At 41.4% G+C, this 23890-nt stretch overlaps 1 protein-coding gene across 6 annotated transcripts in view; it reads right to left on the bottom strand.

Annotated features, from left to right (window-relative positions):
- Positions 1 to 23890, bottom strand: part of MYO9B (myosin IXB) — a 597798-nt gene that overhangs the window by 167106 nt on the left and 406802 nt on the right. For all 6 annotated transcript variants that reach the window (XM_053702888.1, XM_053702886.1, XM_053702887.1 and 3 more), the window contains 3 exons: positions 9830 to 9979; positions 9438 to 9607; positions 607 to 1617 (listed from right to left, as the gene is read on the bottom strand). In XM_053702888.1, the coding sequence (XP_053558863.1) occupies positions 607 to 1617; positions 9438 to 9607; positions 9830 to 9979 (1331 nt within the window). The remainder of the gene's footprint in view (positions 1 to 606; positions 1618 to 9437; positions 9608 to 9829; positions 9980 to 23890) is intronic.

A 23890-nucleotide genomic window follows, 5' to 3' on the forward strand; every position in this document is an offset into this window, starting at 1 on the left:
CTGTATCTGGCATACCGGAAGTGGTTTTTTAATACTAGATATTTACGGTTTCCTATTCTGGAACTTTTATAAAGACTTTGAAGTTTGGGTATACACGCTTGAAGTTAATAACCTGTACTTAACCTCCAGCCTGACTGAACTCACCAGTGTTACTCACCTGCTAAGTGTTCAAATATATTTATGTGTTAATGCTTACCTCATCAAGGATTGAGGGTGTTACATGTGAGTGCATTTCTTATTGTTTTTCTTAATAAATTATTAGTATAAACAGTATCACGCTATGTACTGTCTTTTTTCTTTCACCGTATTTTCCTGAGAAATTGGAGACCAGAGGATATACGGCAGAAGTACCATACTCCTGGGAGACACCAAGGCACCTGTATAAAGATCCTGGAAGTTTCAAAAAAACAAGTGCCATACACAAGATCGCAGGAAGAGACAGAAATCCCTATTCTCAAGAGCAAAGTCCTGATGTAAATAAAGAGGGGAACGGACAACATTTTGTGTGTGATCATACATTACCTCATATGTATATATATACACATACATACATACATACACACACATATCATAATTACACAGATTCAAATATAGTAATTTCCTTACTCTGAAGATCTCTCATTAATCTGTCTTGGAACTGCCTTCTCCTCTATTTCAGGTGTTTTCACAGATTCAACTTGTCCAGCCTCATTCTGCCTCTTCTCCTTCCACTTCTCTGCTATGTCCTTAAGTTTTTGATGGTCACTGTACCTTTGTATCAGTCCCACACTGGGAACTTCAGCATCTCGCATTCCCGCAGGTGGTATTGAAGGCTGTGATGCTGTTGCTGGAATGTTCAGAGGAAGACTTGACGGTCTTACAGAATGGCCTAAACTTGAATCCTGATGTTTTTCTTGCAACTCAAAATTTCCACTTTTAGAATTCTCCCTGGTGACTACTTTCTCTTTATCAGTTTTCTCCTCTTGGGGACATGGTCCCTCTACTTGTTTTGCACTTTTTCTATCTTGCTGTCCTACAGGCTCCTTCTCTGCTTCCTCAAAAGAAGAATGAACGTGTTTATTTTGTAACATGTCATGCTGTAGACCTCTCAGGCGTCGATTCTCTCGCTTCTCTCGGCTGCTTGGAGCTCTCTCTGGACTTCTAGTCCTTGATACAAGGCCTTCCGTCTGCTCTGGCATTGTTGGTTCAATCACTGACAGTACACTGGTTTCCTCTCTCCCATCCTTTTCCACACAGAAAGGCTTAAACTCTCTCTCTATGCTTATGCTTTCTCTCTCTTCTTTTTCTAGTTTGTTACGCTCATTCTCTTTAAGGATTCTTTCTTGCTCTCTAACCATTTCTCCATCTTCCTCCAATGGTTTTTGTCTCACTTTTTCGTTCTCCACTTGTACACCGTGGTCCTGAGAGGCATTAGTGATGCTGCCTTCTACCTGTCTCATCACCTCCTGATCTGGCACTCTTCTCTCATGAGCTAGCCTTTGTAATGCTTCATCTTTAATCCTTTGCTCTTCTTCTATACGTGTCTTTTCCAATAAAGCCAATCTCTCCCTTTCCAAAGCTTCTTGCTTCCTCCTTTCTTCCGCTGCCTTCTGATGAACTTCAAGCATTTCCTTGTACCTGTTTAAAAGTTGGATAGATGTGAATTTTCATATTATAGACGAATGTCTAATAAATGTGATTAATAGGAATAGGAAATTTAGTAAATTTGCCATTCCCGAAGTAAAGAAACTACAGAACCATTAAAAAGCAAAAATTTCATGGTTCAGACCAGCATAAACATTTATTTACCTATATCATCAAATGTACTTCCTTCACTTGGTATCCTTTGTAAAAAAGCATACCTAGATTGCAATAGGAGCAGCAATGCACTTTTTTTGCACTTTTAAGTAAAAATGGTAAACAATAAATTGAAAGCAAAACTAATTAGAACATTTTCCAAAAAGTTTAGCAAAACTAGTTGTGAGTGTAAACAGTAACTAAAATATATTTTTTTATTTGTTGCACAATAGTACACAAACAAAGATTTATATTAACAATAAAATAAATTTATATTTGAAGTCATAGATTATATGAACTTTTGAGCCACTACTGGATTCAGGACAGAAAATAAAACTATCTTTTATTGGAAGAAGTTAAATCTTTAGGACATTAAACACTATCGCCTAGATTACGAGTTCTGCGTTAGCCTTAAAAAGCAGTGTTAAGGGGTCCTAATGCTGCTTTTTTAACGCCCGCTGGTATTACGAGTCAGGCAGGAAAGGTTCTACCGTTCACTTTTCTTCCGCGACTTATGTCTACCGCAAACCCCCTTACGTCAATTGCGTATCCTATCTTTTTAATGGGATTTGCCTAACGCTGGTATTACAAGTCTTGGAGAAAGTGAGCGGTACAGCCTCTACCTCCAAGACTCCTACCACATAAAAAAAGTCAGTAGTTAAGAGTTTTATGGGCTAACGCCGAAACATAAAGCTCTTAACTACAGTGCTACAAAGTACACTAACATCCATAAACTACCTATGAACCCCTAAACCGAGGCCCCCCACATCGCAAACACCATAATAAAATTATTTAACCCCTTATCTGCCGACCGGACATCGCCGCCACCTACATTATACCTATGAACCCCTAATCTGCTGCCCCTAACATCGCCGACACCTACATTATATTTATTAACCCCTAATCTGCCCCCACCCCCAACGTCGCCGCCACCTACCTACACTTATTAACCCCTAATTTGCCGACCGGACATCGACGCCACTATAATAAATGTATTAACCCCTAAACCGCCGCACTCCCGCCTCGCAAACACTATAATAAATTGTATTAACCCCTAATCTGCCCCCCCAACGTCGCCGCCACCTACCTACAATTATTAACCCCTTATCTCTCGCCCCCGTCGCCGCTACTATAATAAAGTTATTAACCCCTAAACCTAAGTCTAACCCTAACACCCTACTAACTTAAATATAATTTAAATAAAACGAAATAAAATTACTATAATTAAATAAATGAATCCTATTTAAAACTAAATACTTACCTATAAAATAAACCTTAATATAGCTACAATAGAACTAATAGTTACATTGTAGCTATTTTAGGATTTATATTTATTTTACAGGCAACTTTGTATTTATTTTAACTAGGTACAATAGCTATTAAATAGTTAATAACTATTTAATAGCTACCTAGTTAATAATTACAAAATTGCCTGTAAAATAAATCCTAACCCAAGTTACAAATAAACCTAACACTACACTATCAATAAATTAATTAAATAAATTAACTAAAATTATCTAAACTCAAATACAATTAAATAAACTAAACTATAGTACAATAAAAAGTAAATTTATGCTTACCTGATAAATTAATTTCTTCTATGGTACGACGAGTCCACGGATTCATCCTTTACTTGTGGGATATTATCCTCCTGCTAACAGGAAGTGGCAAAGAGCACCACAGCAAAGATGTCTATATAGCTCATCCCTTAGCTCCACCCCCCAGTAATTCGACCAAAGGTACAGGAAGAAAAAGGAGAAATTAAAAGGTGCAGAGGTGACTGAAGTTTAAAATCAAAAATATAATCTGTCTTAAAATGACAGGGCGGGCCGTGGACTCGTCGTACCATAGAAGAAATTAATTTATCAGGTAAGCATAAATTTACTTTTCTTCTATAAGGTACGACGAGTCCACGGATTCATCCTTTACTTGTGGGATACAATACCAAAGCTACAGGACACGGATGAACGGGAGAGACAAGACAGATGGTTAAACAGAAGGCGCCACTGCTTGAAGAACTTTTCTCCCAAAAATGGCCTCCGAAGAAGCAAAAGTATCAAATTTATAAAATTTGTAAAAGGTATGAAGCAAAGACCACCACATCGCAGCCTTACAAATCTGTTCAACAGAAGCATAATTTTTAAAAGCCCATGTGGAAGCCACCGCTCTAGTAGAGTGCGCTGTAATCCTTTCAGGAGGCTGCTGTCCAGCTGTCTCGTATGCCAAAACGGATGATGCTTTTCAGCCAAAAAGAAAGAGGTAGCCGTAGCTTTTTGACCTCTACATTTACCCGAATAGACAACAAAGAAGATGTTTGAGGGAAATCTTTGGTTGCTTGCAAGTAAAACTTCAAAGCACGAACCACGTCTAAGTTGTGCAACAGACGCTCCTTCTTAGAGGAAGGATTAGGACACAGAGAAGGAACAACAATTTCCTGATTGATATTCCTATTAGTAACAACCTTAGGAAGGAATCCAGGTTTGGTACGCAAAACTACCTTATCAGCATGGAAAACAAGATAAGGCGAGTCGCATTGTAATGCAGATAGTTCAGAAACTCTTCGAGACGAAGAGATAGCAACTAAAAACAGAACTTTCCAAGATAGAAGCTTAATATCTTTGGAATGCATAGGTTCAAACGGAACCCCTTGAAGAACGTTAAGAACTAAATTCAAACTCCATGGCAGAGCAACAGGTTTAAACACAGGCTTGATTCTAAATAAAGCCTGACAGAACGACTGAACGTCTGGAACATCTGCCAGACGCATGTGCAGTAGAAATTGATAAAGCAGAAATCTGTCCCTTTAGGGAACTAGCTGATAGCCCCTTCTCCAATCCTTCTTGGAGAAAGGACAAAATCCTAGGAATCCTGATCTTATTCCATGAGTAGCCTTTGGATTCGCACCAATAAAGATATTTACGCCATATCTTATGATAAATTTTCCTAGTGACAGGCTTTCAGACCTGAATCAAGGTATCTATGACTGACTCAGAGAAACCCCGCTTGGATAAAATCAAGCGTTCAATCTCCAAGCAGTCAGCCGCAGAGAAACTAGATTTGGATGCTGGAACTGACCCTGAATCAGAAGGACCTGTCTCAGTGGCAGAGTCCATGGTGGAAGGGATGACATGTCCACCAGGTCTGCATACCAAGTCCTGAGTGGCCACGCAGGTGCTATCAAAATCACCAAAGCTCTCTCCTGTTTGATTCTGGCAATCAAACAAGGAAGGAGAGGAAATGGTGGAAACACATAAACCAGGTTGAACGACCAGGGTACTGCTAGAGCATCTATCAGTACTGCTTGAGGATCCCTGGATCTGGACCCATAACAAGGAAGTTTGACGAGACGCCATCAGATCCAATTCTGGTGTGCCCCATTGATAAATCAATTGTGCAAACACCTCTGGATGGAGTTCCCACTCCCCCGGATGAAAAGTCTGACGACTTCGAAAATCCGCTTCCCAGTTCTCCACTCCTGGGATACAGATTGCTGATAGATGGCAAGAGTGAGTCTCTGCTCATCGAATTATTTTGGTAACCTCTATCATCGCTAGAGAACTCTTTGTTCCCCCCTGATGATTGATATATGCTACAGTCGTGATATTGTCTGACTGGAATCTTATGATTCTGGCCGAAGCCAGCTTTGAATATCGCTCTGAGTTCTAGAATATTGATCGGGAGGAGAGCCTCCTCCTGAGTCCACACACCCTGTGCTTTCAGGGAATTCCAGACTGCACCCAGCCCAATAGGCTGGCATCTGTCGTCACTATGACCCATGCTGGCCTGCGTAAACACATTCCCTGGGACAGATGATCCTGTGACAACCACCAAAGAAGAGAGTGAGATCTTAGAAAAGCCAACACAATGTCCGTGTGAGATTTGGCTAGATGGTAAGTTGGCACCTGAATTAAGATATCGTCCAGATAAGGCGCCACTGCTATGCCCCGCAGCCTTAGAACCGCCAGAAGGGACCCTAGCACCTTTGTGAAAATTCTTGGCCTGCTTACCTTTGTTCCAAGTCTGGTTAGGTCTCCAGACTGACTTGGATTGAGCGAAATTCCCCTCTTGTTTTGCAGCAGGGGAAGAGATAGAGGGACCACCTTTGAGTTTCGAAAGGAACGAAAATTATTTTGTTTGGTCCTCATCTTATTTGTCTTATCCTGAGGAAAGGCATGGCCTTTTCCTCCAGTGATGTCTGAAATGATCTCTTTCAGTTCAGGCCCGAATAGGGTCTTACCTTTGAAAGGGATTGCTAAAAGCTTAGATTTTGATGACACATCAGCAGACCAGGACTTAAGCCATAACGCTCTATGCGCTAAAATGCCAAAACCTGAATTCTTTGCAGCTAATTTAGCCAGTTGAAAAGCGGCATCTGTAATGAAATAATTAGCTAGCACATGCGAAACATGTCTGCAGTTTGTTCAGCTGTGACCCTGACCTCTTGCTAAATGGAGCATTGGCTCTGAATTTGTTTTTATCCTGTTTCCCAATAAACATCTATTATTCTTATACTGGATGCTTCAAGGGAGTTCTTTTTGTGAACTTACAATCTTTTTTGGCTACGGTGCATGCCTCTCGATTGACCTCCTGCCCTGTGTAGCCCGGATGTACTTCGTGTATTCCCTGTTTGCTATGTGCGCCAGAAACGGAGGCGCGTCTATCTGGGCTCCAGGAACGCCGGTCTTTTGGAAGTGACAGGAGACTTGTGCCCGCTGAAGATCACGCTACCGGAACAGCACGGACCCCAGCAGTTGGTAAGCGCCACTTTCAGTGTTTCTAAAAGGAAGAGGTAGAGGGACCACCTTTGAGTTTCGAAAGGAACGAAAATTATTTTGTTTGGTCCTCATCTTATTCGTCTTATCCTGAGGAAAGGCATGGCCTTTTCCTCCAGTGATGTCTGAAATGATCTCTTTCAGTTCAGGCCCGAATAGGGTCTTACCTTTGAAAGGGATTGCTAAAAGCTTAGATTTTGATGACACATCAGCAGACCAGGACTTAAGCCATAACGCTCTACGCGCTAAAATGGCAAAACCTGAATTCTTTGCCGCTAATTTAGCCAGTTGAAAAGCAGCATCTGTAATGAAAGAATTAGCTAGCTTGAGAGCCCTAATTCTATCCAGAATATCATCTAATGGGGTCTCAACCTGAAGAGCCTCCTCCAGAGCCTCGAACCAAAAAGCAGCTGCAGTAGTTACAGGAACAATGCACGCTATAGGTTGCAGAAGAAAACCCTGATGAATAAATATTTTCTTTAGGAGACCCTCTAATTTTTTATCCATAGGATCTTTGAAAGCACAACTGTCCTCAATAGGTATAGTTGTACGCTTAGCCAGGGTAGAAATAGCTCCCTCCACCTTAGGGACTGTCTGCCACCAATCCCGCATGGTGTCTGATATGGGAAACATTTTCTTAAAAGTAGGAGGGGGAGAGAACGGAATACCTGGTCTATCCCACTCCTTAGTAACAATGTCCAAAATCCTCTTAGGGACCGGAAAAACATCAGTGTAGACAGGAACCTCTAGATATCTGTCCATTTTACACAATTTCTCCTGAAACTAAAATAGGGTCACAATCATCCTGAGTCACTGAAACCTCCCTGAGCAATAAGCGGAGGTGTTTAAAAGCCGTCATATCCGAGTCTGTCTGAGGGAACATCTTTCCTGAATCAGAAATCTCTCCCTCAGACAGCAAATCCCTCACCCCCAACAAAGAACATTGTGAGGGTACATCAGATATGGCTAATAAAGTGTCAGAGGGCTCAGCATTTACTCTCACACCAGACCTACTGCTCTTCCCCTGCAACCCAATGCAGCTTAGATAAAACCTCTGTGAGGGTAGTTTTCATAACTGCGGCCATATCTTGCAGGGTGAAAGAATTAGACGCACTAGAAGTACTTGGCGTCGCTTGTGCGGGCGTTAATGGTTGTGACACTTGGGGAGAATTAGATGGCATAACCTGATTCCCTTCTGACTAAGAATCATCCTGCGACATACTTTTATCAGCTAAAATATGTTCTTTGCAATTTATTGCCCTTTCAGTGCACGAGGGACACATTTTAAGTGGGGGTTCCACAATGGCTTCTAAACACATTGAACATTGGCTTTCCTCAATGTCAGTCATGTTGAACAGGCTAGTAATGACCACAAACCAGCTTAAAAACACTTTATTTAGTGAAAAAATAACAATCTTAAAAAACGGTACTGCGCCTTTAAGAGAAAAAAAGCATACACGTTCTGCAATATAAATACACCAATCGTTTCAATTTTTTGATATGATATACAAATAATGCAGCTGAGATTGCCCCACAAAGAAAGGAACAGTTAACCCTTTACTGTGCAAAACCGGATCGTTAATAAGGCCTAAATCCGGACAAAACACTCCCTGCACCTCGCCTACCTGCCCTCAGGGATTGGAAAAATGGAGATAAAGCTTCGATTTGGCCCAACACTTCTACAAGGGCCCACCAGAGTTGGAGCTTGCTGCTCGCTCTGCAATTACAACTGCGCAACTGAGGCGCGAAAATAGGCCCCGCCCATCTCACACAATGTTTTTACAGCCTAAAGGAACCGCACCAGAGCGGTTCCAAACTAGCCATGTGGGTTCTGAAACCCAAACCAGAAGTCAAGTGTACCCTCAATAAAGTCACAAAAAAACGTTATTGAAATGATCTTTTTCAGTTCCCAAAAACGTTATCAGCACTCCCAGTTCACAAAAACGTTTGCCCACAAACATTCAAACTCAGTGTCAACCATTTTGTTATTAGCTCCTTATGCAAGCTTAGTAATACCCCTCTATATCGTTTAGGATTACTGCTTACCCTCTCTCCCTCATGGGGATACTGTCAGCCAATTCTGAAATACCACAGTCTCTCCAGAAAAAAATGACTGAACATACCTCACTGCTTATAGCATGAAAGGGTTCCTCACACTGAAGTTTCTTGTACGCCTCAGCCATTCTGTGGGAACTGCTCTGGATCTTAGTGACAAATGCTAAGATCATCAGCCTCCAGGCAGAAGTCTTCATCCATCTGCTGCCTGAGTGTAAATAGTACACACCATTTAAAACAAAAAACTCTTGCTTGAAGAAATTAAAAACTAATATTTTATCACCTCTTTCACTTTACCCTTCCTAGTACTTAGAGTAGGCAAAGAGAATGACTGGGGGGTGGAGCTAAGGGAGGAGCTATATAGACAGCTCTGCTGTGGTGCTCTTTGCCACTTCCTGTTAGCAGGAGGATAATATCCCACAAGTAAAGGATGAATCCGTGGACTCGTCGTACCTTATAGAAGAAAGTGAATTTATTGTGACAGTCAACAAATCTTGCTATAAAGATGGAGTCCACACTGGTATCTGTGCTGAGAGTGGTCAAGCTTTTTTAATCCTTTATCTGTACAATAAAAACTAAACACTGGAACACAGCTATTGCTCCACTACTACACAGGCAGAAACTAAACTGTCTATTGCATGATGGGGTGAGCAAACTAAAGGAGAATAAATCAAAATAATTCTAAGAGGTTTCTACCAAACTGAAAAGTGGTATAAAGCCATACACTCAAGAGTAAATATTCTGTTATAAGGAAGAGAGAAAGAACTTGAAAACTGAGATACACAATTGAGGCTACAGCTTTATACTATCCTGCCCTTCACCAGACCCCTATACCTCCATCTCTGTATATGTCCTCGGCATAGAGCTTGTAACCTTCGGATAGCAGTGATTTGCCTCTGGTAGCATTGCCTCTGTTTGTACCCTCTCCATACTGCCAGGATACAAAATGCAGCATTTTTCCTTACTGCTAGTTCTCTTCTCACACAATATGCTCTCCAGTAAGCCTGCAACAATGCAAAATATAACATTTCACAGTGATGTAGGACAAAGACATTTTTCATATAGAAAAAAAGAAAAAAAAAAGCTGGCAACCAGTTAACTGCAAATAAAAAGCAGTGACAGATTCCTGTTGGTAGATGAGACAACCCTTAAAAAATTAGAACAATGAGAGATGTAATAAAACTTTTGCTCTAGATATATGAAAGGAATCTCAGTAATCTGTTCACCTGGATCGTTACAGCTGCAATTTTCATCCTAAGGAGGTTTCCCTTCTCCACAACCATTCGAAAAAGGCTCTGCAGAAGAATGATCTTTTTGATGACGGCCTGGTGGAGCATGTCTTGCAGTTTCTGCCTTTCTGGCTCTTTCAAAAACACCTGAAAAGACCAGAGAAAAAGAGAAAGCGCATTAGAAAAATATCAAATTAGCATCATTAAAGATGCAACATGAAATAAATGAATTTTAATATAGTAACATTTCAAATACACAGGAAGACACAGACTTGGGATACCATTTGGACAACAATTTAATTACTACTACAAACTGGCAATGTCAAGCTAAATTTGCACTGTAAGGTTGCTCTCCATTCTAGGATACTGGGACCCATTGCTCAAGCAACAGGAGTCTGTTGTGTTGCAGATCTGTCACCCACCAGAACATGTTTTTTGTTATGGGCAGAGGGGGGACAGTTTCATTCCATAAAGCCAAATTTTGGGAAGGTACCTTTTTCATTTAGGGACATTCTAAGCAGGGATTTCACAAAAACGTACACAATGTTGTAAAAAGCCTGGAATATTGAACTAGCGGAATTAGTCTGGCTACTTTTATTTTGTGACAACACTACTTTGTAAAAGGACATTAAACAATAAATATATGCTAGATATAATTATGTATTCAAAGAAAAACATAATTTATGTAAGAACTTACCTGATAAATTCATTTCTTTCATATTAGCAAGAGTCCATGAGCTAGTGACGTATGGGATATACATTCCTACCAGGAGGGGCAAAGTTTCCCAAACCTCAAAATGCCTATAAATACACCCCTCACCACACCCACAAATCAGTTTAACGCATAGCCAAGAAGTGGGGTGATAAGACAAAAGTGCGAAAGCATAAAAAATAAGGAATTGGAATAATTGTGCTTTATACAAAAAAATCATAACCACCACAAAAAAGGGTGGGCCTCATGGACTCTTGCTAATATGAAAGAAATGAATTTATCAGGTAAGTTCTTACATAAATTATGTTTTCTTTCATGTAATTAGCAAGAGTCCATGAGCTAGTGACGTATGGGATAATGACTACCCAAGATGTGGATCTTCCACGAAAGAGTCACTAGAGAGGGAGGGATAAAATAAAGACAGCCAATTCCGCTGAAAATAATCCACACCCAAAATAAAGTTTAAATCTTATAATGAAAAAAAACCCCTGAAATTATAAGCAGAAGAATCAAACTGAAACAGCTGCCTGAAGTACTTTTCTACCAAAAACTGCTTCAGAAGAAGAAAACACATCAAAATGGTAGAATTTAGTAAAAGTATGCAAAGAAGACCAAGTTGCTGCTTTGCAAATCTGATCAACCGAAGCTTCATTCCTAAAAGCCCAGGAAGTAGAAACTGACCTAGTAGAATGAGCTGTAATCCTTTGAGGCGGAGTTTTACCCGACTCGACATAAGCATGATGAATTAAAGATTTCAACCAAGATGCCAAAGAAATGGCAGAGGCCTTCTGACCTTTCCTAAAACCGGAAAATTCTTCGTAGCTTCAACATAATATTTCAAAGCTCTAACTACATCCAAAGAATGCAATGATCTCTCCTTAGAATTCTTAGGATTAGGACACAATGAAGGAACCACAATTTCTCTACTAATGTTGTTAGAATTCACAACCTTAGGTAAAAATTGAAAAGAAGTTCGCAACACCGCCTTATCCTGATGAAAAATCAGAAAAGGAGACTCACAAGAAAGAGCAGATAATTCAGAAACTCTTCTAGCAGAAGAGATGGCTAAAAGAAACAAAACTTTCCAAGAAAGTAATTTAATGTCCAATGAATGCATAGGTTCAAACGGAGGAGCTTGAAGAGCCCCCAGAACCAAATTCAAACTCCAAGGAGGAGAAATTGACTTAATGACAGGCTTTATACGAACCAAAGCTTGTACAAAACAATGAATATCAGGAAGATTAGCAATCTTTCTGTGAAAAAGAACAGAAAGAGCAGATATTTGTCCTTTCAAGGAACTTGCCGACAAACCTTTATCCAAACCATCCTGAAGAAACTGTAAAATTCTCGGAATTCTAAAAGAATGCCAGGAAAAATGATGAGAAAGACACCAAGAAATGTAAGTCTTCCAAACTCGATAATATATCTTTCTAGATACAGATTTACGAGCCTGTAACATAGTACTAATCACAGAGTCAGAGAAACCTCTTTGACTAAGAATCAAGCGTTCAATCTCCATACCTTTAAATTTAAGGATTTGAGATCCTGATGGAAAAAAGGACCTTGTGACAGAAGGTCTGGTCTTAACGGAAGAGTCCATGGTTGGCAAGAGGCCATTCGGACAAGATCCGCATACCAAAACCTGTGAGGCCATGCTGGAGCCACCACCAGAACAAACGAGCATTCCTTCAGAATCTTGGAGATTACTCTTGGAAGAAGAACTAGAGGCGGAAAGATATAGGCAGGATGATACTTCCAAGGAAGTGACAATGCATCCACTGCTTCCGCTTGAGGATCCCTGGATCTGGACAGATACCTGGGAAGTTTCTTGTTTAGATGAGAAGCCATCAGATCTATTTCTGGACGTCCCCACATTTGAACAATCTGAAGAAATACCTCTGGGTGAAGAGACCATTCGCCCGGATGTAACGTTTGGCGACTGAGATAATCCGCTTCCCAATTGTCTATACCTGGGATATGAACCGCAGAAATTAGACAGGAGCTGGATTCCGCCCATACCAGTATTCAAGATACTTCTTTCATAGCCAGAGGACTGTGAGTCCCTCCTTGATGATTGATGTATGCCACAGTTGTGACATTGTCTGTCTGAAAACAAATGAACGATTCTCTCTTTAGAAGAGGCCATGACTGGAGAGCTCTGAAAATTGCACGGAGTTCCAAAATATTGATTGGTAATCTCACCTCCTGAGATTCCCAAACCCCTTGTGCTGTCAGAGACCCCCAAACAGCTCCCCAACCTGTCAGACTTGCATCTGTTGAAATTACAGTCCAGGTCGGAAGAACAAAAGAAGCTCCCTGAACTAAACGATGGTGATCTGTCCACCACGTCAGAGAGTGTCGTACAATCGGTTTTAATGATATCAATTGAGATATCTTTGTGTAATCCCTGCACCACTGGTTCAGCATACAGAGCTGAAGAGGTCGCATGTGAAAACGAGCAAAGGGGGGAATCAATGAACTTTTTGGTAAATTGATCCTCCAACCATGATCTTGAAGAAACAACACAAGTCGATTCGTATGAGATTCTGCTAAATGTGAAGACTGAGCAAGTACCAAGATATCGTCCAAATAAGGAAATACCACAATACCCTGTTCTCTGATTACAGACAGAAGGGCACGAGAACCTTTGTAAAAATTCTTGGAGCTGTTGCTAGGCCAAACGGCAGAGCCACAAACTGGTAATGCTTGTCTAGGAAAGAGAATCTCAGAAACTGATAGTGATCTGGATGAATCGGAATATGCAGATATGCATCCTGTAAATCTATTGTGGACATATAATGCCCTCGCTGAACAAAAGGCAGGATAGTCCTTACAGTTACCATTTTGAATGTTGGTATCCTTACATAACGATTCAATATTTTTAGATCCAGAACTGGTCTGAAGGAATTCTCCTTCTTTGGTACAATGAAGAGATTTGAATAAAACCCCAGCCCCTGTTCCAGAACTGGAACTGGCATAATTACTCCAGCCAACTCTAGATCTGAAACACATTTCAGAAATGCTCGAGCCTTCGCTGGATTTACTGGGACACGGGAAAGAAAAAATCTCTTTGCAGGAGGCCTTATCTTGAAGCCAATTCTGTACCCTTCTGTAACAATGTTCTGAATCCAAAGATTGTGAATTGAATTGATCCAAATTTCTTTGAAAAAACGTAATCTGCCCCCTACCAGCTGAGCTGGAATGAGGGCCGCACCTTCATGTGGACTTGGGAGCTGGCTTTGGATTTCTAAAAGGCTTGGATTTATTCCAGACTGGGGATGGTTTCCAAACTGATACCGCTCCTGTGGATGAAGGATCAGGCTTTTGTTCCTTATTGTGACGAAAGGAACGAAAACGATTATTAGACCTAAATTTACCTTTAGATTTTTTATCCTGTGGTAAAAAAGTTCCTTTCCCTCCAGTAACAGTTGAGATAATAGAATCCAACTGAGAACCAAATAATTTATTACCCTGGAAAGAAAGGGAAAGCAATGTTGACTTGGAAGACATATCAGCATTCCAAGTTTTAAGCCATAAAGCTCTTCTAGCTAAAATAGCTAGAGACATATACCTGACATCAACTCTAATGATATCAAAGATGGCATCACAAATAAAGTTATTAGCATGTTGAAGAAGATTAACAATGCTATGAGAATTATGATCTGTTACTTGTTGCGCTAAAGCTTCTAACCAAAAGGTTGAAGCTGCAGCAACATCCGCTAAAGATATAGCAGGTCTAAGAAGATTACCTGAACATAAGTAAGCTTTTCTTAGAAAGGATTCAATTTTCCTATCTAAAGGATCCTTAAAGGAAGTACTATCTGCCGTAGGAATAGTAGTACGCTTAGCAAGAGTAGAGACAGCCCCATCAACCTTAGGGATTTTGTCCCAAAACTCTAATCTGTCAGATGGCACAGGATATAATTGCTTAAAACGTTTAGAAGGAGTAAATGAATTACCCAAATTATTCCATTCCCTGGAAATTACTTCAGAAATAGCATCAGGGACAGGAAAAACTTCTGGAATAACAACAGGAGATTTAAAAACCTTATTTAAACGTTTAGATTTAGTATCAAGAGGACCAGAATCCTCTATTTCTAATGCAATTAAGACTTTTTTAAGCAAAGAACGAATAAATTCCATTTTGAATAAATATGAAGATTTATCAGCATCAACCTCTGAGACAGAATCCTCTGAACCAGAGGAACCATTATCAGAATCAGAATGGTGATGTTCATTTAAAAATTCATCTGAAAAATGAGAAGTTTTAAAAGACCTTTTACGCTTACTAGAAGGAGGAATAACAGACATAGCCTTCATAATGGATTTAGAAACAAAATCTCTTATATTAACAGGAACACTCTGAGTATTAGATGTTGACGGAACAGCAACAGGTAATGTAACATTTCTAAAGGAAATATTATCTGCATTAACAAGTTTGTCATGACATTCAATACAAACAACAGCTGGAGGAACAGCTACCATAAGTTTACAGCAGATACACTTAGCTTTGGTAGATCCAGCACCAGGCAGCGATTTTCCAGTAGTATCTTCTGACTCAGTGTCAATCTGGGACATCTTGCAATATGTAATAGAAAAAACAACATATAAAGCAAAATTGATCAAATTTCTTAAATGACAGTTCCAGGAATGGGAAAAATGCCAGTGAACAAGCTTCTAGCAACCAGCGGCAATAAATAATGAGACTTAAATAATGTGGAGACAATAGTGACGCCCATATTTTTTAGCGCCAAAAATGACGCCCACATTATTTGGCGCCTAAATGCTTTTAGCGACAAAAATGACGCCATATCCGGAACGCCGACACTTTTGGCTCAAAAAACCGTCAAAAATGACGCAACTTCCGGCGACACGTATGACGCCGGAAACAGAAAAAAGGTTTTTGCGCCAAAAAAGTCTGCGCCAAGAATGACGCAATAAAATGAAGCATTTTCAGCCCCCGCGAGCCTAACAGCCCACAGGGAAAAGTCAAATTTTAAGGTAAGAAAAACAGAATTTATGTTTACCTGATAAATTACTTTCTCCAACGGTGTGTCCGGTCCACGGCGTCATCCTTACTTGTGGGATATTCTCTTCCCCAACAGGAAATGGCAAAGAGCCCAGCAAAGCTGGTCACATGATCCCTCCTAGGCTCCGCCTACCCCAGTCATTCGACCGACGTTAAGGAGGAATATTTGCATAGGAGAAACCATATGGTACCGTGGTGACTGTAGTTAAAGAAAATAAATTATCAGACCTGATTAAAAAAACCAGGGCGGGCCGTGGACCGGACACACCGTTGGAGAAAGTAATTTATCAGGTAAACATAAATTCTGTTTTCTCCAACATAGGTGTGTCCGGTCCACGGCGTCATCCTTACTTGTGGGAACCAATACCAAAGCTTTAGGACACGGATGAAGGGAGGGAGCAAATCAGGTCACCTAAATGGAAGGCACCACGGTTTGCAAAACCTTTCTCCCAAAAATAGCCTCAGAAGAAGCAAAAATATCAAACTTGTAAAATTTGGTAAAAGTGTGCAGTGAAGACCAAGTCGCTGCCCTACATATCTGATCAACAGAAGCCTCGTTCTTGAAGGCCCATGTGGAAGCCACAGCCCTAGTGGAATGAGCTGTGATTCTTTCAGGAGGCTGCCGTCCGGCAGTCTCGTAAGCCAATCTGATGATGCTTTTAATCCAAAAAGAGAGAGAGGTAGAAGTTGCTTTTTGACCTCTCCTTTTACCGGAATAAACAACAAACAAGGAAGATGTTTGTCTAAAATCCTTTGTAGCTTCTAAATAGAATTTTAGAGCGCGAACAACATCCAAATTGTGCAACAAACGTTCCTTCTTTGAAACTGGTTTCGGACACAGAGAAGGTACGATAATCTCCTGGTTAATGTTTTTGTTAGAAACAACTTTTGGAAGAAAACCAGGTTTAGTACGTAAAACCACCTTATCTGCATGGAACACCAGATAAGGAGGAGAACACTGCAGAGCAGATAATTCTGAAACTCTTCTAGCAGAAGAAATTGCAACTAAAAACAAAACTTTCCAAGATAATAACTTAATATCAACGGAATGTAAGGGTTCAAACGGAACCCCCTGAAGAACTGAAAGAACTAAATTGAGACTCCAAGGAGGAGTCAAAGGTTTGTAAACAGGCTTAATTCTAACCAGAGCCTGAACAAAGGCTTGAACATCTGGCACAGCTGCCAGCTTTTTGTGAAGTAACACAGACAAGGCAGAAATCTGTCCCTTCAGGGAACTTGCAGATAATCCTTTTTCCAATCCTTCTTGAAGGAAGGATAGAATCTTAGGAATCTTAACCTTGTCCCAAGGGAATCCTTTAGATTCACACCAACAGATATATTTTTTCCAAATTTTGTGGTAAATCTTTCTAGTTACAGGCTTTCTGGCCTGAACAAGAGTATCGATAACAGAATCTGAGAACCCTCGCTTCGATAAGATCAAGCGTTCAATCTCCAAGCAGTCAGCTGGAGTGAAACCAGGTTCGGATGTTCGAACGGACCCTGAACAAGAAGGTCTCGTCTCAAAGGTAGCTTCCAAGGTGGAGCCGATGACATATTCACCAGATCTGCATACCAAGTCCTGCGTGGCCACGCAGGAGCTATCAAGATCACCGACGCCCTCTCCTGATTGATCCTGGCTACCAGCCTGGGGATGAGAGGAAACGGCGGGAACACATAAGCTAGCTTGAAGGTCCAAGGTGCTACTAGTGCATCCACTAGAGCCGCCTTGGGATCCCTGGATCTGGACCCGTAGCAAGGAACTTTGAAGTTCTGACGAGAGGCCATCAGATCCATGTCTGGAATGCCCCACAGCTGAGTGACTTGGGCAAAGATTTCCGGATGGAGTTCCCACTCCCCCGGATGCAATGTCTGACGACTCAGAAAATCCGCTTCCCAATTTTCCACTCCTGGGATGTGGATAGCGGACAGGTGGCAGGAGTGAGACTCCGCCCATAGAATGATTTTGGTCACTTCTTCCATCGCTAGGGAACTCCTTGTTCCCCCCTGATGGTTGATGTACGCAACAGTTGTCATGTTGTCTGATTGAAACCGTATGAACTTGGCCCTCGCTAGCTGAGGCCAAGCCTTGAGAGCATTGAATATCGCTCTCAGTTCCAGAATATTTATCGGTAGAAGAGATTCTTCCCGAGACCAAAGACCCTGAGCTTTCAGGGATCCCCAGACCGCGCCCCAGCCCATCAGACTGGCGTCGGTCGTGACAATGACCCACTCTGGTCTGCGGAATGTCATCCCTTGTGACAGGTTGTCCAGGGACAGCCACCAACGGAGTGAGTCTCTGGTCCTCTGATTTACTTGTATCTTGGGAGACAAGTCTGTATAATCCCCATTCCACTGACTGAGCATGCACAGTTGTAATGGTCTTAGATGAATGCGCGCAAAAGGAACTATGTCCATTGCCGCTACCATCAACCCGATCACTTCCATGCACTGAGCTATGGAAGGAAGAGGAACGGAATGAAGTATCCGACAAGAGTCTAGAAGCTTTGTTTTTCTGGCCTCTGTCAGAAATATCCTCATTTCTAAGGAGTCTATTATTGTCCCCAAGAAGGGAACCCTTGTTGACGGAGATAGAGAACTCTTTTCCACGTTCACTTTCCATCCGTGAGATCTGAGAAAGGCCAGGACTATGTCCGTGTGAGCCTTTGCTTGAGGAAGGGACGACGCTTGAATCAGAATGTCGTCCAAATAAGGTACTACAGCAATGCCCCTTGGTCTTAGCACAGCTAGAAGGGACCCTAGTACCTTTGTGAAAATCCTTGGAGCAGTGGCTAATCCGAAAGGAAGCGCCACGAACTGGTAATGCTTGTCCAGGAATGCGAACCTTAGGAACCGATGATGTTCCTTGTGGATAGGAATATGTAGATACGCATCCTTTAAATCCACCGTGGTCATGAATTGACCTTCCTGGATGGAAGGAAGAATAGTTCGAATGGTTTCCATCTTGAACGATGGAACCTTGAGAAACTTGTTTAAGATCTTGAGATCTAAGATTGGTCTGAACGTTCCCTCTTTTTTGGGAACTATGAACAGATTGGAGTAGAACCCCATCCCTTGTTCTCTTAATGGAACAGGATGAATCACTCCCATTTTTAACAGGTCTTCTACACAATGTAAGAATGCCTGTCTTTTTATGTGGTCTGAAGACAACTGAGACCTGTGGAACCTCCCCCTTGGGGGAAGCCCCTTGAATTCCAGAAGATAACCTTGGGAGACTATTTCTAGCGCCCAAGGATCCAGAACATCTCTTGCCCAAGCCTGAGCTTAGAGAGAGAGTCTGCCCCCCACCAGATCCGGTCCCGGATCGGGGGCCAACATTTCATGCTGTCTTGGTAGCAGTGGCAGGTTTCTTGGCCTGCTTTCCCTTGTTCCAGCCTTGCATTGGTCTCCAAGCTGGCTTGGCTTGAGAAGTATTACCCTCTTGCTTAGAGGACGTAGCACTTTGGGCTGGTCCGTTTCTACGAAAGGGACGAAAATTAGGTTTATTTTTTGCCTTGAAAGGCCGATCCTGAGGAAGGGCGTGGCCCTTACCCCCAGTGATATCAGAGATAATCTCTTTCAAGTCAGGGCCAAACAGCGTTTTCCCCTTGAAAGGAATGTTAAGTAGCTTGTTCTTGGAAGACGCATCAGCCGACCAAGATTTCAACCAAAGCGCTCTGCGCGCCACAATAGCAAACCCAGAATTCTTAGCCGCTAACCTAGCCAATTGCAAAGTGGCGTCTAGGGTAAAAGAATTAGCCAATTTGAGAGCATTGATTCTGTCCATAATCTCCTCATAAGGAGGAGAATCACTATCGACCGCCTTTATCAGCTCATCGAACCAGAAACATGCGGCTGTAGCGACAGGGACAACGCATGAAATTGGTTGTAGAAGGTAACCCTGCTGAACAAACATCTTTTTAAGCAAACCTTCTAATTTTTTTATCCATAGGATCTTTGAAAGCACAACTATCCTCTATGGGTATAGTGGTGCGTTTGTTTAAAGTGGAAACCGCTCCCTCGACCTTGGGGACTGTCTGCCATAAGTCCTTTCTGGGGTCGACCATAGGAAACAATTTTTTAAATATGGGGGGAGGGACGAAAGGAATACCGGGCCTTTCCCATTCTTTATTAACAATGTCCGCCACCCGCTTGGGTATAGGAAAAGCTTCTGGGAGCCCCGGCACCTCTAGGAACTTGTCCATTTTACATAGTTTCTCTGGGATGACCAACTTGTCACAATCATCCAGAGTGGATAATACCTCCTTAAGCAGAATGCGGAGATGTTCCAACTTAAATTTAAATGTAATCACATCAGGTTCAGCATGTTGAGAAATGTTCCCTGAATCAGTAATTTCTCCCTCAGACAAAACCTCCCTGGCCCCATCAGACTGGGTTAGGGGCCCTTCAGAAACATTATTATCAGCGTCGTCATGCTCTTCAGTATCTAAAACAGAGCAGTCGCGCTTACGCTGATAAGTGTTCATTTTGGCTAAAATGTTTTTGACAGAATTATTCATTACAGCCGTTAATTGTTGCATAGTAAGGAGTATTGGCGCGCTAGATGTACTAGGGGCCTCCTGAGTGGGCAAGACTCGTGTAGACGAAGGAGGGAATGATGCAGTACCATGCTTACTCCCCTCACTTGAGGAATCATCTTGGGCATCATTGTCATTGTCACATAAATCACATTTATTTAAATGAATAGGAATTCTGGCTTCCCCACATTCAGAACACAGTCTATCTGGTAGTTCAGACATGTTAAACAGGCATAAACTTGATAACAAAGTACAAAAAACGTTTTAAAATAAAACCGTTACTGTCACTTTAAATTTTAAACTGAACACACTTTATTACTGCAATTGCGAAAAAACATGAAGGAATTGTTCAAAATTCACCAAATTTTCACCACAGTGTCTTAAAGCCTTAAAAGTATTGCACACCAAATTTGGAAGCTTTAACCCTTAAAATAACGGAACCGGAGCCGTTTTGAACTTTAACCCCTTTACAGTCCCTGGTATCTGCTTTGCTGAGACCCAACCAAGCCCAAAGGGGAATACGATACCAAATGACGCCTTCAGAAAGTCTTTTCTAAGTATCCGAGCTCCTCTCACATGCGACTGCATGTCATGCCTCTCAAAAACAAGTGCGCAACACCGGCGCGAAAATGAGGCTCTGCCTATGCTTTGGGAAAGCCCCTAAAGAATAAGGTGTCTAAAACAGTGCCTGCCGATATTATTATATCAAAATACCCAGATAAAATGATTCCTCAAGGCTAAATATGTGTTAATAATGAATCGATTTAGCCCAAAAAAAAGTCTACAGTTTTAATAAGCCCTTGTGAAGCCCTTATTTACGATCGTAATAAACATGGCTTACCGGATCCCATAGGGAAAATGACAGCTTCCAGCATTACATCGTCTTGTTAGAATGTGTCATACCTCAAGCAGCAAGAGACTGCTCACTGTTCCCCCAACTGAAGTTAATTGCTCTCAACAGTCCTGTGTGGAACAGCCATGGATTTTAGTGACGGTTGCTAAAATCATTTTCCTCATACAAACAGAAATCTTCATCTCTTTTCTGTTTCTGAGTAAATAGTACATACCAGCACTATTTCAAAATAACAAACTCTTGATTGAATAATAAAAACTACAGTTAAACACTAAAAAACTCTAAGCCATCTCCGTGGAGATGTTGCCTGTACAACGGCAAAGAGAATGACTAGGGTAGGCGGAGCCTAGGAGGGATCATGTGACCAGCTTTGCTGGGCTCTTTGCCATTTCCTGTTGGGGAAGAGAATATCCCACAAGTAAGGATGACGCCGTGGACCGGACACACCTATGTTGGAGAAAAATTGATTTATTCATATGCATTATCCCAAATATGAAACTGACTGTCTGAAATAAGGAACGTTGAACATCCTGAGTCAAGGCAAATAAATGTTTGAATACATATATTTAGAACTTTATATAAAAGTGCCCAACCATAGCTTAGAGTGTCACAGAAAATAAGACTTACTTACCCCAGGACACTCATCTACATGTAGTAGAAAGCCAAACCAGTACTGAAACGAGAATCAGTAGCGGTAATGGCATATATAAGAGTATATCGTCGATCTGAAAAGGGAGGTAAGAGATGAATCTCTACGACCGATAACAGAGAACCTATGAAATAGACCCCGTAGAAGGAGATCACTGCATTCAAATAGGCAATACTCTCCTCACAACCCTCTGACATTGACTGCACGCTGAGAGGAAAACCGGGCTCCAACCTGCTGCGGAGCGCATATCAACGTAGAATCTAGCACAAACTTACTTCACCACCTCCATAGGAGGCAAAGTTTGTAAAACTGATTTGTGGGTGTGGTGAGGGGTGTATTTATAGGCATTTTGAGGTTTGGGAAACTTTGCCCCTCCTGGTAGGAATGTATATCCCATACGTCACTAGCTCATGGACTCTTGCTAATTACATGAAAGAAACATTAACCTAAGAATAATATGCAGATGTATATTTTAAAAATTATTTTGGTAGTTTAAATATTAAAAAAATGTGGGTAACACTTAAGATTCCATAAAGTTATGGAAGCTGCCATGATGAAATAACAAAATTTATGCTTACCTAATAAATTTCTTTCTTTCCTGGCATGAGGAGTCCACAAATCCAATTTAATTACTAGTGGGAATTCAACTCCTGGCCACCAGGAGGAGGCAAAGAAAACCCCAGCAGAGCTGTTAAAGGGACAGTCTACACCAGAATATTTATTGTTTTAAAAGATAGATAATCCCTTTATTACCCATTCCCTAGTTTTCCATAACCAACAAAGTTATATTAATACACTTTTTACCTCTGTGATTATCTTGTATCTAAGCCTCTGCAAACTGCCCCCTTATTTCAGTTCTTTGAACAGACTTGCATTGTAGCCAATCAGTGCTGGCTCATAGGAACTCCACGTGCGTGAGCACAGTGTTATCTATATGAAACACATGAACTAACACCCTCTAGTGGTGAAAACCTGTCAAAATGCCCTGCGCTAAGAGGCGGCCTCCAAGGGCTTAGAAATTAGCATATGAACCTCCTAGATTAAGCTTTCAACTAAGAATACCAAGATAACAAAGCAAAATTGGTGACAGAAGTAAATTGGAAAATTGTTTAAAAATGACATGCCCTATCTGAATATTGAAAGTTTGTTTTGAATTAGACCGTCCCTTTAAGTACCACTCCTACTTCCCATAAGCCCCCAGTCATTCAGCCAAAGAAATATGGAAAGAGAAGATGACACAAGGGTATAGAGGTGTCTTAACTCAAATTAAAAGCGGGTCGTGGACTCTCCATCTCAGGAAAGTAAGAAATTTATCAGGTAAGCATAAATTTTGTTTCCTTTCCAATGGCATGGAGAGTCCACAAATCCATTCCAATTACTTGTGGAAACCAATACCCAAGCTAGAGGACACAGAATGGTAGGGCGGGAGAACAAGGCAGGCGGACCTAAACAGAAGGCACCACCACTTGAAGAACTTTCCTCCCAAAGGAAGCTTCAGCCGAGGCAAAAGTATCAAATTTGTAGAATTTGGAAAAGGTATGCAATGAGGACTAAGTGGCCATCTTGCAGATTTGTTCCACAGAAGCTTCATTTTTGAAGGCCCAGGAAGAAAAGACAGCCCTAGAGGAATGAGCCGTAATCCTCTCAGGAGGCTGTTGTGCAGCTGTTTCATAAGCCAACCGGATAACACTTCTCAACCAGAGAGAAAGAGTAGAAGAAGTGGCCTTCTGGCCCTTACGCTTACCAGAGAAAACAACGAACAGGGTAGTAGATTGCCGAAAATCTTAAGTTGCTTGTAGATAAAATTTTAGAGCATGCACAACATCTAGGTTATGCAGGCGTTCCTTCTGAAAAGGGTTTGGACCAAAAGGAGGAACAACAATTTCCTTATTGATGTTGCGATCTAACACTACCTTAGGAAGAAATCCCAACTTAGTGCAAAGGACCGCCTTATCCGCATGAAAAATAAGGTAAGGGGAATCACACTGCAGAGCCGAAAGATCGGAAACTCTGCGAGCAGAAGAAATAGCGAGGAGAAATAAAACCTTCCAAGATAACAACTTAATATCAACTGAATGCATAGGCTCAAACGGAGCCTGCTGTAAAACTCTAAGAACAAGGTGAAGACTCCATGGAGGCGCAACAGGTTTAAACACGGGCCTGATTCTGACCAAGGCCTGGACAAAAGATTGAACATCTGGCAGATCTGCGAGACGTTTGTGTAAAATAATAGACAGTGCAGAAATCTGACCCTTCAGAGTACTGACTGACAAACCTTTC

Source organism: Bombina bombina, chromosome 2 (assembly GCF_027579735.1).
Source record: "Bombina bombina isolate aBomBom1 chromosome 2, aBomBom1.pri, whole genome shotgun sequence".
Lineage (NCBI taxonomy): Eukaryota > Metazoa > Chordata > Amphibia > Anura > Bombinatoridae > Bombina > Bombina bombina.